Genomic DNA, 18,523 nt, shown 5'->3' with positions numbered 1-18,523 from the left:
AATAGTATAATAGTAAAATGTGTTTCTACAGCTATAATAATGGTTATCTAGCACATATTAAGCAGTAACTATTTGGGGTCCATCATCCTGACCAGTTTTGAATTCATGAACTGAATTTACTTAGAATGAGAGGAGAACTAGGTTACCTCTCACTGATGGACGCTGATGAGCAGATCCTGTTCTCCAGGAGGTTCTTCATATGCTGAACCTGACGAACAGCTTGTGTGTAACTCTGAGGCATCTGAAATGTATGGGGCCCCAGTAATTCCAGTTCCATCTCTACATGCTGGAGTTGCATGTACAAGCAGCGATTGTAATCACTGTATTTCAGTCGCTTACATGTTCCTTTCTCTGGAGTTGGGCTTCTTGTTTTTTCTGCAGGCAAAGAATTATTTATTTATTTTTGAATAAAATCAGCATAGCTATTCCTAGATTAAAATACTGTTCAGCACAAAGGGCAGCAGAACTGGAGCTCAAGATTGTGAATACGACAAAGTAAAGAGTAACATTTGAAGGGACATGTAAAAGCAGCTTTAGTACTAGGGCTTAATGCTCTTCTGCTGGAATGGGCTGGAATTGTTGCCAGAAGGCAACTTAGTTAGACAGAGATCCTAAAATCTTAATAGAGAAGTCAGATAAGATCAAGTGTTAATTTATTCATAGTTTACCTGTGCAATTAGTAGCTTGGTACACTCATCAGAAAAGCCGAATGTGAGTCTTAATGAAATCAGTGGCATTGTTTACTCATATATTCTCATTTAATTGGAAATAAATAAATGCCGAAATTAAGAGTCAGACTGAAAGGAACAGCAGCACAAGGCCAAGAAGAAAAAAAGGACAGGACAAAAAGACTGAAACAACTGATATTTGTGAGCCTTTATGCTATTAGATACTGATCCTGCTCCCAAGCCAGGCTGGTAGCTAACATTTAATTCTACAGCATAAAAAATAGAGATTTCACAATGTCTTTACTCAGTTGGGTGCTCAGTGGTGCACAGTGAAAGGACAAGAGGCAATGGGCACAAATTAAAGCATGGGAAATTCTGTCTGAACGTAAGGAAAAACTTCTGTATTGTGAGGGCTGTCGGACACTGGAACAGGTTGCTCAGAGAATTTGTGGAGTCTCCACCCTTGGAGATATTCAACATCTGACTGGACGTGATCCTGGGCAACCTGCTCCAGCTGACCCTGCTCTGAGCAGGGTGGTGGACTAGACAATCTCCAGAGATCCCTTCCAACCTTAACGATTCTCTGATTCTGTAACTGCCTTTAAGTCAGAATGTAAGAAGAACTTGGGTCATCACATCCAGCGTTACCAACATTTTCACTACAAAGGTTTCAGTAGGCATATCACATTGTGTTGTTTACCTTGTATATCCATAGCACCTAGTGTGACAATTATAGGGTCATCCTTCTTCTTGCTCTCATCATAAAACTCTTGCCCATCTCTGTTCTGCTGGCAAATTATGTCCTCAACCAATGCCAAAAGTGTGTTGATGTTAGTTGATTTTCCAAGATCTGATACTGAAGTGAGAGATGGAGTCTTCAGGGCTTTAAAGAGTGAGTTGGCAATTCTTCTTATGTCCTAGAAAAGACAGCAGCAGCACAGCAGTGACTCTAGCTGCAGTTGACTTAAGCTGATGTGATCTGAAGGCACCACTGGCTGGGAGCTGCACCAATTGCTAAAATCTCCTGAACAGATAGGGATAGCACATCCTACAGTGCTGGATGTGACAGGCAGATTTCAATGAGTTCAGCAAGACAGCTTTCAGGATTCAAAAATACAGCTTACCTGCCTGAGGACCTAAGCTGAGGAAGATGGGGTCTATGATACCTTTTATTTTCACTGTCTTGCTTAATGTTTGCTTTAACCCATGAACGCGGTGATTTTGGTCGCACATAATAGTCGTGCTAGGGCTGGGATGTACACAGGCAGATCTTAATGAAGTCGGGGATTCCATGTAGATGGGTAAATGAGAGCTTTGCACCAGTGTGTAACTGGCTTTTCGCTTCAGACAAGCTGAAGGGCATCTGACCGGGAAGGTTTTTGCTGTTAAACTGGGAATGTCGGGTAGTGCATGGCAGCAGAGGGCAGTGGGGAGCAGCCACAGGGACTTGCCTTTACCACTGCCTCCGGAGTGAGTGAGACAGCCTGGGTGACCTGCGGGGTGGGAGGTAGGCTTGGGGACACTCGACCATTCTTTCCCGGCTTCTGCTCTCTCCCTTGCGTGGCTGGCCGGGATCGTATGTTCCTGAAGATCTGCACAATGATCAGGTTGATGGGGAACATGAGGAGGGAGCTCTCAAAGCCAATCATCACTTCTTGCCATGTGAACTCAATCTTACCTGTCAAGATCAAACAGAAGGGAGGAGTAAAAAATAACCCCAGCAACAATCAGATCTCTCTCTTGTGAAAAAGCCTATTTGTTCAACCGCCCTGCTTCTACATTCTGCTGTCTCTCTATTTCCCTGCCCAAGCAATGGTGAGGATTGTTACCCAAATCCATTTTCTGCTCAGCTGGATCCTTTGGCACTCCCCAAAACATGATGCTGGTCAGCATGGTGCAGAGAAGCAGTGAGAAGCAACATGACACGCGCTGGGCTCGTGTGAAGGAGCTTCGTGGGGAGCGGCTGAAAACCGAGTACCAGATGTGCCCATCCTGGAAACCCTTGGAGGTCTTCATGAAAAACAGATTGCTGGGAAGGAGAAGAGGGGAATCAAATGGATACTTAGAAAGGAAAGGGAAGAATAAAGCTGTAGTTCAGGGTCCTGACCTGTTCATGCTTCTAGGCACTATCAGAGCAAATAACTGTGAAAAATTACCAAATATCATGGCTTGATTTGCATGGAATGGTCATAGCTACTTATGTCCTTTCCTTCTGGCCACACCATGGAGAGAAAGCTAATCATAAGCAGTTTCTGTATAAATTGTTAGGGAAATTACACATAAGAGAAGATGCTTGGGTTTCTGTAGGTCTTGTCAGGCTATCCTTCTTTAATACCAGTATTTCCAGTGTGGTATTACTGTTAGGGTAACGATTAGACTTACTTAACCATCCTTCTTCTTTTCCTTGTTCAGAGCCCTTTGAGGGCAATAGAAGGACCTCCCTTGTTTTCATTTTTGTGTAGGCGTTTGATCTTTTTTGCGTAGTTGCTTTTCTAGACTGATTGCTATCGAGTAAAAAAGTCCATAAAATAGAAGGTACCTGAACTGCTTCATGTCCTGTTCTGTAGCTACTGGGAACACTTTATCTAGGACACATTCTCCAATATCAATGGCTAGCCAAGAGTTACAGAGGAAGTACCATTTCTGATCCCACGCCAGATCATGGACCAATACTCGATTCACATACCTGTCGGAAAAACATACAGGGCACATTCACATGTAACTGAGTGATATGAAATTCAGGACTCGACAAGACTATGGAGGACAAACTCTGGCATTTGGCTTCTTATGTTGTGTCTAAACTGTAAGGCACAGAACACATCCCATCCTATACTGGACACAGGATATGGGAAGCATATGCTCCTGCAATTTAGATTATGATTTGATCTATTCATCTGCAAAAATGAGAGACTAACACTTCTTTCCTTTCTAGAACTGTAGAAAGGAAAATTTTCAAGTGCTAGAAAAGGAAAACTGTTATCATTATTAAAAAATATTTGTGGATCTTTACTTCCCATGATCTCCAGATCTCCACTTACCAGGATGGACTGTCCCCTGAATTATCATGCCACAATCTAATACTCTGCAGTTCCCCGAGAGGGAAGAAGGTACAGAGTAGGAAAACATCGACTCCTCCACGTTCAAAGACTGGTGTATCAGGATCAGTTAGATGGTGTGGCTCACTCTCTCCTTCCAGTCCATAGAGGGTGAGAGTCACCTGGAGAATAAGATGGAAAAATGAAGACTTGCACGTCTCGATCCTACGTATGATTATTCCTCTGGCATACTCTTACTGCTTTCATCAAATCTGAGGACCTTCTGGCTTAGACATTGCATTTGAGCTGTCCTGTTTAATAGCCTCAGGTGCTCCATTATTCATCCAGTTCTCTAAATGAGCGCATAAACTGTCTTACCACACAGTGCCACTGATACCTTGGAGGTTGTGGCTGCCCCACGGCGGTGTCCTGTAAAAACTGTCACAAGATAACGATACTGAGCAAAGGGGTCATTGTCTTCCAGTACTGTGATTTTCACCTGCAGAATGACACAATACAGGCAGTGTGTTAGCTGTTCTGTAGGAATGGATTCCTTCAAGCTGTGGATAGGAGTTTGTCATCTTGTGAACAATGCATATACTTACCAGTAAACAGAGAGTTACCGGGAAGGGAGTAGGATTGGTTGAAGATTCCCTATTAAAACAGGCTAGGCAAAGTGGGAATTGGCCTAAATACATTCAGTCTTTATTAGCTGAAGACTTACTTTGGCATCATCCTGGATGTCTTTCCTTCGAGCCCAAATAACTACAAGCACATACATCAGAAAGATGCAGCCTACAGTTGTCACCACCACAGGGTTGTCCACAAATGTACTAAGTAGCTGTGCAGTTTTGCTAACATCTATGGCATTGGGTATGACGAAGAAGGAGCTCCCAAAGAAGGTCAGATGGTTGCAGAGGCACTGTGTGCTTCTAGGATTTGTTTTTGGTCCTACCTGAAAACCAGAAAAATTTCCTGATAAAACATTTGGCTTCAAAGTATTAGATAACTTACCAAGCAAATGAAAAGACAGTGCTGAGATTGGTAAGTTAGTGTGGAGAACTGCTATGCAGAAAAGAATTGTTCACATTCCAATAAGGAATATTAATTCTAATGTCTAGCCAGAAACAGGTGTTTTAATATAATACAGCCTTGTCAGAATGTTTCCATTTCTTCTTATATAGAGGGCCATCCCAAGAAATTGAAGTGGAGATGTCATTTGAAGCTTAGTCCATATGACTAAACTTCTTCAGTTTATTAAAAATGTCTCAATGATCTTGGTTTATGGTGTGAGTTCAGTGCTATCATTTCACTGCAAGCTGGTGGTTATAAGTGCTGGCTTTGAAGTATGTAATGTAAAAATTGTTTTGTTTTGCTCTACTTACATGACATCCATAGCTGTTCCAGTTCCCCTGGTGCTCATCCCAAAATACACAGCGGGATGCAAAGCAAGTGACTGCTATAGTTAGCCTGTCATAGACTGTGGAATCCATTCCCATATCTTGTAAAACCATGAAATAGTAGGTTCCCTCTCCAAAAATGAGTTCTTCTGGGCTAAGAACCCAGGTGTTTGTCTCACCTTGAACATAAATATTTAAGTTTCAATGTATATATAGAAATGCTAATCCAGAATTATGCAGCTGTATTGCATATAATCAAATAAACAAACTGAAGAAACAGTTATGAAATAATTCTTAGCAACTCATTGTTCAAAGCATCCCACTCTTTGCTACTGTTAGTAAATTCTGTATATTAGAGATTGAAACCCTGAAGCATGACAGATTGAAACTCCTTTGAGAGGTTTCTTTCCAGTCAGACATCTGAACTCATGGTCAAGGCTCATTCTGCAAATATATGCATGTGTTGTTAAGTTGTGGATGAGCATTCCCTATACTGACTGCACTTAACTTGCCGTGGGTGGTGAAAGTCTTTTGGTTACATCAGCCCAGAATGCACAAGTTCATGGGTCACTAACAAGGTAGCTTACCTCCAGTAGTTTTCTTATAGAACAGATGATTTTTCATATCATAGTTAGTTTCATTTGGGTGATAACCGTACCCTAAGTAGAGTATTAGTGGAATGTCATGTTCAGATTCCAGGTAGATCACTATAGATGTGTTTTCTGAGGTAACGTTGACATGGAAAGTGCTAAAATTGCCCAGATTCAACATAATCTTATCTTCCTGAGTTGCTGAAAGCCTTGGTAACATTATCTGGTTTTAAACAGAAAGACATAGCTTTAAATACAGCAAAGTATCTTTCTTCTGTTATCTATAAGCACAACATAGCCACATGCTAGATAATCTTTTTTCATAACATAGGGAAAGCATGGCCAGCAAAAATACTGGCTTCAAAGTAATTTTCTTGACACTGTCAGCTAACTTCTGAAAAGTTCATTTGAAACCTGTGTAGATGCATCACAAAGTCTATGACCCTTGGTGCATTTCTGAACTAAAAGCTGAGATTATGACTGAAACACTGGCTACATGAAGTGCACATATGAATGATTTAGATGCCAGTTTATACATCGGCTGGGAAGCCCAAACAGTGGTAATATGAACATAGAGTTGCTGGATGATGAGATCAGACCCTACATTGTGTTTTGGGATGACTCTAATCTATAGTCTGTTTCCACAACCATCAGCATTCTCACATACATTTAAATGAAGAACAAGATACCTCCTTTTTAAGAAAAGACAGAAATATTTGTTATTTCATTCGTCACATCACAGAAATCCCTCCATCACAAATGCAGACACCACGATCCCATTATATAATGTAAAGAATACTACCACCATTTGCAGTCACCTCACAGAAGATGGTTTACACAAATGACAGTTCGTTAACAGAGAAAGGAAAAAATGGGAAAAGAGGGAGAGGGATAGAAAATAGTGGGTTTACCTCAATGTTCTCTTTGAGATTGCTGACTGGTATGATCAAGCCATCCAGACCAGTAAGACTTAGACCTCCCACTGTTCCACTGATGTCAAAACTGGTGTCACTGGAGAAAAAGGGATTCACGGCAAAGCTCACCATCTATTAGCAAGACATTAACAATCAGATAATTGAGCTATTGTCCACGTTTCATTATATTCACACTCTAAATTGCTGAATAGTGAAAGCTTGAGCTCAGACCCAAACTACTGGACTTAAAAGAAGCCTGCATCCAGATTTAAATAAGAAGCTGCCTTATGCCTACGGTAGGTCAAGCACAAACCTTGAAAGTGATTTTGATTCTGAAATGTGATATGTGTACAACAGTGTTTATTTAGTTTCCATTCATTGTAACCCTTTTGCCTTTTAGACACCAGATATCAAATTGCAATTGCATAAGCCGCTTTCAGAGTAACTCCACCAAAGCTAGGCTGTGGCACCCCTCTTGGAATTAGGAGCAGAAGTCTATTTCTACTATGATAGCAATGCGCAGAAGAGTGTGTTAGAGTCGTCAGTCCAATGAGAGGATTCAGGAGCCTCTCCTAACGCTCAGGTAAGACAACAGATGTGTTTCCACTGGTTTCAGTGGGCTCTGGACATTTTCAGCAGAGCTGGAAAAGACACAGTGAAAAAAAAATGTTTTGCAGGTATTGTAGGGGTTTCCTGAGAGTGTCAAATCAACCAGAGAGACCTTTAGAAAATTTATTGTAAAAATATGACAATAATATGCAATCTATGGGTTTGAGGGAGAAAACACCATATCCTAATTCAGGTGAGGGATGTGTTATCATCAGGACATTTGCAGGACTTTTGTGTCCTGCAGGACCTGAGAGCCTCAAACTCATGTATTTCTAGCTGCTATGAAGCAGGACTGCTGCAGGTTAGCTTTAATGGTGATATGGACTCTGAACTGTTGCGTCTTCCTCAGAGCATAAGATGTAAACAAACAGCAAATAGATTTATAGGTATTGATTAATTCCATTGCCTTCTCTAGCCATGCCAGTATGAATCAGAAGTGAATGTGAGGGGCTGATGGGATGGGCAATTTAAGGTTTCAGTCCCCCTCAGCTTGCTGAGACAATCTCATGCAATTAAGATAAACAAAGGCTTCTTTGACCAAAAATATTTCAAATTATTTTCTTGGCATGACAGGAGGGATGACTTGTGTGCTTGTGTATTCATTGTAAAAGGAGAGAAGATTCTAAAAGTGCTAGATCAAGAATGTAAGTTGTATATCAGATTTAGTCAGATAAAAGCTGTTTACTTGCCCTTATATCCACTGTTTCATCATCAACTCCTGAAACACTGAGAGAGGAAGCAGGCGGGAGAGTAAAGCTGGCAGAGCTGGAACTGGAGATGTTAATGGATGTGCCATCCATGTTTTCTGTTTGTAATCTGTCCAGTTAGGGTTGGACACAAGCAAAACAGAATAAAAGAGAAATAGGAAAACAAACAAACAAAAAACAAACCAGAAAAAAAAACATCAATAGCATGGACTTCATATCTAGAGAAAAAGCTTTCTCACTTCACGAGTATAACTCTGTTGCAAAACTATTTCTAACTCTGCCTGTAAATACTTTCTACAGTAGTACTCCATACAATGCTACCTTAGAATCATCAAAAAAGGGGTGGAATTGGCGTATCTGGATAGGAAGTGGTACCCAGCTAGGTGTACTCATGTGAAAGATATACCTGGTTTCTGTGTGAGCATGCTCTTGATTTGAATGCACAGTTAAGTGTGGATGAAAACCAGGCTCTCGGGGAACAATTTAGGGATGATTATAGGGAATGGAGAATCCTCGTCAGGCTCTTCATGATTACATTTGCTTCTGCCAAGCTGGCTACAATGCTATATAACATGTCATTACTGGCAACTTGGAAAAGAAAAAAAACCCTTAACTGGCATGACATGAGCTCTCCACATAATTTCAAAGGTAAGCGGCTACTGCCTCATCCAGGAAATAGTAGTAAATTCTCCGCTGGTCAAAGAAGACACAGCATGAGAATTTCTAAGGCAGCATTATTGAAGCGAATTGGAGTCCAAGCTGTTCTTACTATCAGTTAGTAATGACAGCCTCATTGCACTGTTGAAGTTGTCATTATGCTACAATATGTAGTTGGGTTGTTCCATTTAAGGACAATGTAATGAATATTTGGGGCAAATTTGATTAACTATCAGGAGCCTAGATGGGACACACTGTTACTGTTACCTGTGTATATACATTGTGGCAGAAGGAGTGGTAAGGACTGTTGGTTCATCATCGGGTTCTTTCCCAAACAGAAGGGCACTCTGTAGATTTTCAACTGTATTCAGGAGCTGGTGCGACATTGAACTCTGGAAAAGGATTAGAGGAGGAAACTTGCAACAAAGCTCCTCAGAATCATCAAGGTGCACATTATTTGCCTTTACGTCCTTTTAGGAACAAATACTGATTTTCAGTGTCTTACAAAGCTGGCAAACTTGGTGATGTGCTTCCTAATCTCAGAGAAAGTTATTGTAATCAGCAATTCAATTTCTGTAATTCTCATTAAAACATTGCAGACAGCAAATAAATATCTTACAGCTTTTACTTTTATGTTCTATTATTTATAACATCTACAAATTGAAATTTGAAGCACTACAAACATGACATCAATTTAATGCAATATATTCATGCACTTCTGTACATTAATGCCCTTTTGCTGCACACTTTAGTGTTTAGTTACTTGCAAAAGCAAGATGTAGTTTTGTATTAATTGGGTGTTATTAGTGTGTTATCCTGGGGGAGTTCAAACAGTTCATAACCTTTTCTCTCAGGTTAGATTTATTTCATGCCCTACTCCCTTGCAGTGATGAAAGTTAAAGTACGTTCAGCCCAGGAAGCACACAAAGGCAACTGTGACAATTCGCATATAGATAGGAAAGGATAGGACAAAATGAACACATTGCGTAATTCTGAATAGAAAATCAGAGTGGGCTTTCTGAAAAAGTGTAGGCAGCAACCAGAGCTGATTTGCATCATGAATATTGAATACCTGTGGCTTCCTTGAATTATGGGGCAAAAGGAGGGGATAGAATCAAATCTGATAAAAATCTCTGTGTGCTTGTCATCCATTAGAGGTCTCTCCTGGTTTCAGCTGGGATAGAGTTAATTTTCTTTCTAGTAGCTGGTATAGTGTTATGTTTTGGATTCAGTATGAGAAGAATGTTGATAACACACTGATGTTTTCAGCTGTTGCTAAGTAGTGTTTATACTAAGTCAAGGATTTTTCAGCTTCTCATGCCCAGCCAGCAAGAAGGCTGGAGGGGCACAAGAAGCTGGGAGGGGACACAGCCAGGACAGCTGACCCAAACTGGCCAAAGGGGTATTCCAGACCATGTGACATCATGCCCAGTATATAAATTGGGGGGAGTTGGCCTGGGGGGGGGATCAATGCTCAGGAGCTAACTGGGCATCGATTGGCAAGTGGTGAGCAATTGCATTGTGCGTCACTTGTTTTGTATATTGCAATCCTTTTATTATTATTGTAATTTTATTATTGTTACTATTATCATTATTATTTTCTTCCTTTCTGTTCTACTAAACTGTTCTTATCTCAACCCATGAGTTCTACCTTTTTTTTCCCAATTTTCTCCCCCAACCCACTGGGTGGGGAGGAAGTGAGTGAGTGGCTGCATGGTGCTTAGCTGCTGGCTGGGGTTAAACCACAACAAGGTCGTGCACGGATGCTGTGTTCTCCAGTGCTCTGCCCTGTTCAGCTTTAAACGTAACAAATCTTAAGAGACTTCTATCATCTTCATTAGCAGACTGTTCAGTCTAACGGGTCTAACTGGGGAGAAGTTTCCTTTGATATTCAAGTCCATCATAGTGTCACAATGAACCCTACCCAATGCCCATTTAAATATATGAGAGGCAGCAGAACTCTTAAAAACCTTCCAAAGCAAGCAAATGTTCACACACAGTCCACTACAAACTGGACAAAATCAAAATTACCTGTTCTGCCTCTGGCACTGAAGTGTTTGCAGCTCTGATTTCTACAGAAGCTTTAAGAACATTGCTCACTGCATTAAATAGATAGTTGGCTGCATCCTTTAGCTTCTGATCATCTCTGCTGTCCTCTGTGTTTACAGTGAGCAAGGAAGCACTGACATCTTTTAGAGTGTTGCTAGCTTCCACCTGCATGGGAAACAAGGGGATAAGTTTATATGTGTTGGTACTACAAATGACAGAAGTGACACTTGTGTCATTTACTGAATATTGCAACATAAGTAATCTCATGGGACTATTTGTGCCTAACTCTATTTTTACTATAATTATTTGTGCTGGGGTAATACCTCAAACGCCAATAAAGATGATATACTAGATGGTATACTAACATGTAATACAGACCTGAAAAATGTAGCCTGCTTCTACAGATTTAATCCATAAAAAAGATGAATAACATCTGAAGGAAGCTTGTCTGTCAAACACTGGGCAAGCATACAGTTTAGATGTACAGTAATGTAGTAAATTAGGTTATAATTTTGGGTGGTGTGTCCAAAAAATACCACCATATTGTCAAGTGCATGAGCATTTCAATCGTAATTTCCACAAACCCTATCGGATTAACAGCAAGTAATAGCTTTGGCCTTGTGCTGTGCTAAGTGCCAAAGGAGAATGACTTCTACAATTTTTATTTTGTGCCCAAATGCAGCCAGTGATTGCTTTGTGATTGTAGAAGCACTGGCCAGCTTTCAGCCCAGGGTGGTGAGGGAGCCAAGCAAGTTCACTGCAAGCTTGGACATATCTATTCCCACAGTGTGCATACGCTTAGCAGCCTTACTGTAGGGTGAGTGCTGAAGCTGAGCTATGTTCTTGTCTTGCCAAAGTTAACCACATACTGCTGAAATGCTCCCAAGACATTGTCTGGCTGCAACTGTATAATACATCAGAAATCAGGACAGCTCTATTTATTGCCAGCATATTTGGGAAACTTCCCCAGTGACAGTTTGTTCTGTCCTCCCATGTGCTCACTCCTTATGCATAAATAGCATCATCTACTAATAATGTCATGTTGCCAGATAAGATTCAATAAATACTTTTGTGAGGCCAATCTGAATATTTGTGCCCAGTTCCTCTGGGTGCTGTCATGTTCCTGCCTCACTGACTGCTTGCCTACGTGCATTTTGTGACAGTGCATGGATCAGGGACTAATGGATCTGGGCAATTCTAGAAAAACCCTCTTGGGCTCTTTTTCTTCAGGATTCTGAGAGTGCTTTACAAGATAAAATATAGATCCTAATATGCCTCTGACTAAAAGTTAAGGTTTGCATCTAGAAGATGTATCATAAAATGTAACTGGCCAGACAGTCATAGCCTGGATTGTCGTGGTTGCTGAGACAATGTCTGAGAGTCCTAATTCGCTTACTCTAAACAGCAAAATGTATTCCCTTCTGGTCAAAATACACATGCTGGTACAGTTGAAAAAATGGGTAAAGAACACATAACTGTAAGGCAGCAAAACTCTTCCAAGGTCAGTGGGGTGCAATCGAGTCTGTACTATTAGCGTGAGGAGATGATATAAGATGCATTGTTTCTTACCTGAGCTGAGACAGACAGCTCTTCACTCCTGTAAGTGATTTCTTTCAGTACTTCTGACATCTTAAGAGCAGTCTGCACTGATGTTACGTTAACAGCAGAGAGAGTTGTCAGCATCAGCCCTCGGAGCTTGGGATGAAAAGGGATAATTAGGCAAAGGAATAAGATGCTAATTAGGACTGTGCAAGTAGTGCTGTATATTGACAGCTAGGCTTGCTGTAAATCATGTGGTAGAGTAAGACTCCACAACAAGGATCATTTGAACTGATATTAGGTCTACTGACAAGATGCCACTTGCCTTTGTAAATGTATAATCACAAGTTTTATGTTACCTCCCAGCACAGAGAATTTATGCACTCAACATCCATTAATAGCAAGGAGAGTTACTTGTGAGAATTTGTACTAATGTATGTGAATTGCTGTATAAATGCTGCTTCCAGAGAAAGCAGAGTCATGTATGATTGATGTTACTTAAACAATGAATCGTAATTGAAGGATACATTGCATTTTTCTAGATATTTTAATCTGAGGCACTCAAAGCACTGTACAAATATAAGCTTATAACTGAAACATAAGCTGGTAGCTGAAAGGAACAAACTAAAATTACCTGCCATCTAGTACTTTTGGGGAAAATTAGATAGGATATTTCTCCCACAGGAGAGGCCATTTTGTTAATATTTAAATTGTTTGTGGAAAATCAGATTGATTTTAAGTTTAAAAAGACCATCCAAATTAGTTTAAGTTAATGCAATAACAATTGAGAATGAATTCTTTTACTGATGGACGATAAAACAAATTATTTAGGTGGGCAAATAGTGAAAAATAGCTGAAACCTGTGCCAAACACTGAGACAGATACTAGAAACTTGAAACCTCCATTGATTTCAGGGGGTGATATATAAGCTTTTTATTACTTAAGAGCTGACAAAGAATATGAAGAGTCCATTATATTGCATTGTACTGCAAGAAAACAAGTGTCTGGCTGACCTCTTTTCGTGTGTCTGTCTGTAAAGATATGTTAAAGCTTTCCTCTTGCATGTCCTGATTGAGGACTGATGTCACTGACTTATACAGCTGGAAAAGACTCATGCTGTTGTTCCCATCTTTTAGGATGGTGTTTGCCTTCTCAGATACAATAGCCTGCAGGATCAGGTTCCCATCGATCATATCTGCATGTCCAACCTGATGAAGAAATCAGATATGCTCTTAACGTTGCTAACGCTATTATAGTTATCTTTGAACCACTTCCACGACGATCTTATTGACAGCCTAGCTAGAATGAGACAGAAAACTTTGTGTTCCCAATTTTTAATGTTTTATTTTTAGTGGCCTGATAAGGATCGCCGTACTGTGGAAGAAGCAGAAGTTTTCTGGGGCCTACATAGAGTAACTCCAGACTCACTAAATACAGCTTATGCTGCTCAATGTCCAAACAGATCATCTTTTAAATTTCTTTCCTAGAGAAAGGACAGTGGAAGATTGTTTTGACGACCTTGAGTCCACAGAGAATAGTCTCTGTTAGATAGGAAAATGGTGATTATGGCACATTCAAAGGGAACTAATAAGTATGAAATGGGAAGAAGCTCCAAAAGTGAATCGCAGGTTACGTATCAACTTGAGAGATCTTGAAATAAAATAATTCTTCTGTGTACCTTCACCGAAGCATTAGTTTGAACTGTATCACCATAGCTGTTGCTAACAGTAATTGTCATATGTAAAATGAAATTATTTTCCTCTTCTCCAAGTGGAAGATAAACTGGGAAGAGTTCAGGATCCGGGCCACAGTGCAGGAGAGAATCTGAAACAGGAAAGAGGGGGTCACCTACCAGACACCACACAGACACCTCCTATTCTCTAAGAAGTGGGGACGCTGGGCTTGCTCTGTGCAGGCCTGATTAACTCAGTCTCCCTGGGGAGCAGAAGCAGGTTGTGCCTTTGCTCTTGTTAGCAACAGTAAAAGTGTTTGCTAGAAAAACGGAGAAGCAGTTAGCCAAACAGTTCACCTCAGGACTTACTTGATTTCAGATAGAAGCAGTATGTGAGCTGGCTGTTATGTCCAGATTGGCATGAATCTGCCAAGCAAGGAGCGCTGCAGGAGACCGTGAATGTGGTGAGCACTGATCCCTGCTTGGGAGACACGGCACAACTGGGGATCTCGGGCGGAGGCACGGTGCTGACGAGGTATGTTTCCTCCCCGTAGCCACGCTGAGTCATTGCTGGGAGTGGAGGGAGCAGAACGTCAGCAATAATCATGCCCTGACAGCACTGATCTTCAGACGTAAATCTTGCCTATTGAGCAATGAAGCTGTTTGTTCAGGCACCAGAAACATCAGGGTAGGCCTAATCAGAAATTAAATCCCCCTACTGAACAAGCCATAAGAGGAAAAGAACTATTAAAAACATGGTAGTGTTTGCATTATAAAGCAAAGCTGTATTATTTGATCAAGTATTTAGCATAACTTCATTTCCAGATGAGCCTTAACAAAGTTATGAACAGCTTCGAGTAAGAGAACTGAATTTGTCCCGCCATGCAACAGCTGAGAGCAAAGTTAGCTCATAATTATTTCAAAGAACACACATATAAAATAACAGCTCTCAACTTGTGGACTAATTTAACTTCATATTTGTCAGCGAGGCTATGTGTGTGTAACGTCAGTGTGATGTCATGACGGCAGACTATCTCAAAGGAGTCTGAAAAACCCTGCTTGCCCCTACCTGTTACTTTAATCTGAAAAGCTTCTCCCTGTGTCTGCAAGAAGGAGCTGTTAATTTTTAACATGGATGTGTTGCTTTGAAGCAAATTCAAAGAGTTCTGCCGGAAACCAGTCAGGCCACAGGCTAGAGGGAGGGTCATAGACTGGAAAATCAGACAGAAAAGAAAACATGACAGTAGAGGCTCTTTGCTGTGATTTCTGTTGTGATTTATCAGGAGCAGGGTGGCAGTTTAGTGCCCTTCATTATAACCCCTCCCAAACCAGGCACCCCGTTGTCTCAGCCTTCACCATTATTTCTAAAGCGTCCGTTTGACAAAGTATCACTCCGAGGCCACGTGGCTTTCCCTCAGGATGGATGTTTATTTTTTTGTGTGCAGTATTTCTGACGAATCTGATGCTCTCACCTTGCTTTGGAACGTGTTATCTAAATACCAGTTATAATATATGGCCTGGGAATCCTTCTGTTCAGAGACACTCAAAACAACTTCATCACTCGCATTCACTGGCTTGCAGTTTGCCTCACATCTGTAAGGAATTAAGATGGTAGTTACAGGTAGTAACTGTATGAGATGTCACAGTCCTTGATGTTGATTGGTTTAGTCTCATTTGATGAAAATCTGCAAAAGCCCTGCAACGTGAAACAGGTGACACATGACTCACAAATAGTGAAATACTTAATTTTAAAGCAAGAGATTTAGGAACCTTCATCTCCATTTTCAACACGACTGAGGACCAGAACCTGCAAACTATTTATATTGCAAAACTGATTCAGGCTCTCAAATGAAGCCTGCCTCTATTTAAGCTCCTGATATGATTACATTAATAGATCATCGAAATGCCACTGCTCTTTAATGAGGCACTAGACTCTTGAAGAACAGATTTTTTTTAAGGCAGTAATGTGTATCTGGGTGTCTAGTAGAAATTTCAGACATATCTTACAGCATTTTATTCCCATTGTTTCAATGAGATGTGCATATGGAGATCTCCAACACTGAAAGGATGTAGGGGGTTCAAAATCCCTAAATGGTTTTGGGAAGAATATTATTCAGTTTATAAAAAGATTATGTTCAGAAATGTGGATTGGAAAATGCAGCAAGACCCATCTTGTCTGTAATTCCTATGATGGTAAGTTATAAATAGATTTACAACAATAAGTACATTATTACTTTATTTTCATTATTTTTGGTAACTGTGGCCTTACACTATGTTTGTGCAGTAATAATATTAACCAGTGAATACTAGGGTTTAAAAACAGACCTGATTTTCAGTTGCAGTTCTTGTTTTGCCGTCACATAGAGACATTGCTCGTCCCGCCTCTCTTCATTGCCATGGTTTCGGACTGTAACCCTGACAGTCACTGCTGACTTTGGAGGAGGAAGGCAGGAAGGTGGGATTTGCACCTCAGTTTGGTTGGTTAGGATTATCTGTTGCTGCACACATTCATTCCACGCAGGCCAGCAAGCTCCTGCACAAACATTTCCTCTATAATTAGAATAGTCATAACATCCCGTGTCTCTTGTAAAGGACTTTCCTGCCATAGAGCAAACAAGTTTCCTGAACCCAATTTAAAGAGTGGGTAATCAGAGTACAGCCTGACTTCTTCAAAGTAATGTATGAGGTCAGGGATAAATATGGGGACAAACACAGATGTCCTGAATCTCAATCCAGTTTTCAAGAACTAGTTTGGGACTAGTTCTTGGCTATGAGAGTGAGGGCTTAGAACAGGCACATCCTGAAAAATTGAAACCTTTGGGAAAAGACAAATCTGAGTATTATGCCATATTATATATCATAATTAGTTTGGTGTTAAAACCAGGGTAAGGTGGAAGGACATTCTTCACGTACAGTGAGTGGCAAACTTTAAAGCCAGAGAGTATACCATCCTTTAGTCAGATTTCACCACTTGATCTGACATTGCAGTGCGTTTGTTACTGATCAAATAGAAGTTGGTAGAAAAAGTTCAGGAAATGCACATACCACAGGACCAGATAAAACTGGAATTATTATTGTTGTTGTCTGGCCAGCCAAGAGTAACAGTTGTGAAGGGATCCACATGGCGACTCGGTTTAATATATATTTTGTTTTTTCTTTTGTGATCCTAAATAATAAGTAGACGTATCAGTTAGGACAGGAGCATGTATAAACACATACATATCTTGCTTCTTGATAATGAAAAAGGTCTGAAAGTTTAGACCCCAAATCACTGTATGCAGATCTGTAGTTTAAATGATCTTTCCCTGATGAGTGGTAGTATGGAAGTAGAAGCAGATGGCACAGAGAAATTGTGTGGCAAAATACTCCCAAACACGTAAGTAGCTTAGGAGCCCAGCTCCCATTTTCAAAAGTAATGCAGGTACTTAGGAAACTAATTCCTATTAATTTTCCACTTCTGGACCAAGACTTTTAACCCTTGGACAATCATTTGTCTTCTAGTACATCTTCTAGTACATTCCTTTTTTATCTGAATTGGATATATTACAGCTATAGATAAAGAGAAGGAGGAGGTAGCTGAATTTGTCTTTCTGTGCAACAAACTGTGATAAACTTAGTTTTGAATTAGATTTATATTCCTCTGATGCAATATATTCTTACAGGCAATCTGTAAAGCATGATGCCTTCTTGTGAAGCAGCATATGTCCTATAGCAGACATCTGTCTGCTACTGTTATAGTTAAAAACTAGACCTTTAAGATGATAATAGAATATTCTATCTGGCAATTTTACTATTTAAATTTGTGCAGCTGCTAGCAATTCATTTGCGATAAACTGGCAATTTCTTCTTTGCAAAGTAATGTAAACATTCCAATACAGAAGCAGAAAACACTTAGAAATAATATAAAAATATATTAAACTCTGCTTGAAGGATAACTCCTCAAAGAGAGGTTTGCATTAGTCAAGTAGATAAATTAAATATTCATCTAAGCACATTTCAACTTCCAAAACTGAATCATTGTGAAGAGTTCATTTTCTCTAACCTTGTAATTGTTACTTGCAGGCTTTTATGAATTGTAGATCAAATGCCTGTAAACACATTTGTCTCAGAGAGTTTTGGTGTAGATTTTATGTGAAACCATATGGGATACAGAAAATCTAGTCCATCATCTACTATGCTATAAATATGTCTTCTCAATATCTTATGCAGCAATTCTACTGGTAAGAAAAATTTCTAAGCATTTCAATTTTAAAGATCCTTAAATAATACTTACATTTGTCTTTTGGGTATTTGTTTTGGAGCTGCCTTGTTCCTTAGAAGAATCTGTTTAATAGAAAAAAGAGCAGAATATTTTAGTGCTATCTGTGAAGCTTTCAGACATCCTTAGTGAATATGACTTAAATACACAGGATTTGACTACCGACAGTCTGAAAGATAGAGCTATAAGAATCAGACGCTAGAACTGTGATAAACGGTCTAGTTATAATAGGTAACATTGTAACAACAAGCTAATCACATACTATAAAGAAGATCCTGATTCTTCAAACATAATGGTGTAAATCAAAATAAATTCACAGAAAGTGATGGAGTTTCATTGATGTACAAAGAAAAATTGAGGGAAAGCACTGGAAAAGTCTGAATAGGATTAGTACTAAGTCACTTTATTCCTGGTATAATCTGCAC

General features: G+C 40.0%; 1 protein-coding gene across 1 annotated transcript in view; it reads right to left on the bottom strand.

The window, feature by feature from the left end:
- PKD1L2 (polycystic kidney disease 1-like 2) overlaps nucleotides 1-18,523 on the bottom strand; it is a 42,207-nt gene that overhangs the window by 13,143 nt on the left and 10,541 nt on the right. Inside the window, exons 9-31 of the mRNA XM_010579722.1 lie at nucleotides 18,114-18,163; nucleotides 16,886-17,006; nucleotides 16,166-16,373; nucleotides 15,313-15,433; nucleotides 14,910-15,051; nucleotides 14,210-14,410; nucleotides 13,847-13,992; nucleotides 13,182-13,376; nucleotides 12,199-12,324; nucleotides 10,612-10,794; nucleotides 8,848-8,972; nucleotides 7,906-8,032; nucleotides 6,605-6,739; nucleotides 5,691-5,916; nucleotides 5,089-5,282; nucleotides 4,428-4,658; nucleotides 4,101-4,202; nucleotides 3,707-3,885; nucleotides 3,208-3,354; nucleotides 2,498-2,697; nucleotides 2,129-2,346; nucleotides 1,369-1,585; nucleotides 162-375 (exon numbers count right to left, since the gene is read on the bottom strand). Coding sequence (XP_010578024.1) covers nucleotides 162-375; nucleotides 1,369-1,585; nucleotides 2,129-2,346; nucleotides 2,498-2,697; nucleotides 3,208-3,354; nucleotides 3,707-3,885; nucleotides 4,101-4,202; nucleotides 4,428-4,658; nucleotides 5,089-5,282; nucleotides 5,691-5,916; nucleotides 6,605-6,739; nucleotides 7,906-8,032; nucleotides 8,848-8,972; nucleotides 10,612-10,794; nucleotides 12,199-12,324; nucleotides 13,182-13,376; nucleotides 13,847-13,992; nucleotides 14,210-14,410; nucleotides 14,910-15,051; nucleotides 15,313-15,433; nucleotides 16,166-16,373; nucleotides 16,886-17,006; nucleotides 18,114-18,163 — 3,808 coding nt within the window. The remainder of the gene's footprint in view (nucleotides 1-161; nucleotides 376-1,368; nucleotides 1,586-2,128; nucleotides 2,347-2,497; nucleotides 2,698-3,207; nucleotides 3,355-3,706; nucleotides 3,886-4,100; nucleotides 4,203-4,427; nucleotides 4,659-5,088; nucleotides 5,283-5,690; nucleotides 5,917-6,604; nucleotides 6,740-7,905; nucleotides 8,033-8,847; nucleotides 8,973-10,611; nucleotides 10,795-12,198; nucleotides 12,325-13,181; nucleotides 13,377-13,846; nucleotides 13,993-14,209; nucleotides 14,411-14,909; nucleotides 15,052-15,312; nucleotides 15,434-16,165; nucleotides 16,374-16,885; nucleotides 17,007-18,113; nucleotides 18,164-18,523) is intronic.

Source organism: Haliaeetus leucocephalus, unplaced genomic scaffold (genome assembly GCF_000737465.1).
Source record: "Haliaeetus leucocephalus isolate CR32 unplaced genomic scaffold, Haliaeetus_leucocephalus-4.0 Scaffold668, whole genome shotgun sequence".
NCBI classification, from domain to species: Eukaryota; Metazoa; Chordata; class Aves; order Accipitriformes; family Accipitridae; genus Haliaeetus; species Haliaeetus leucocephalus.
This window is presented reverse-complemented; position numbering and strand designations above follow the sequence as displayed.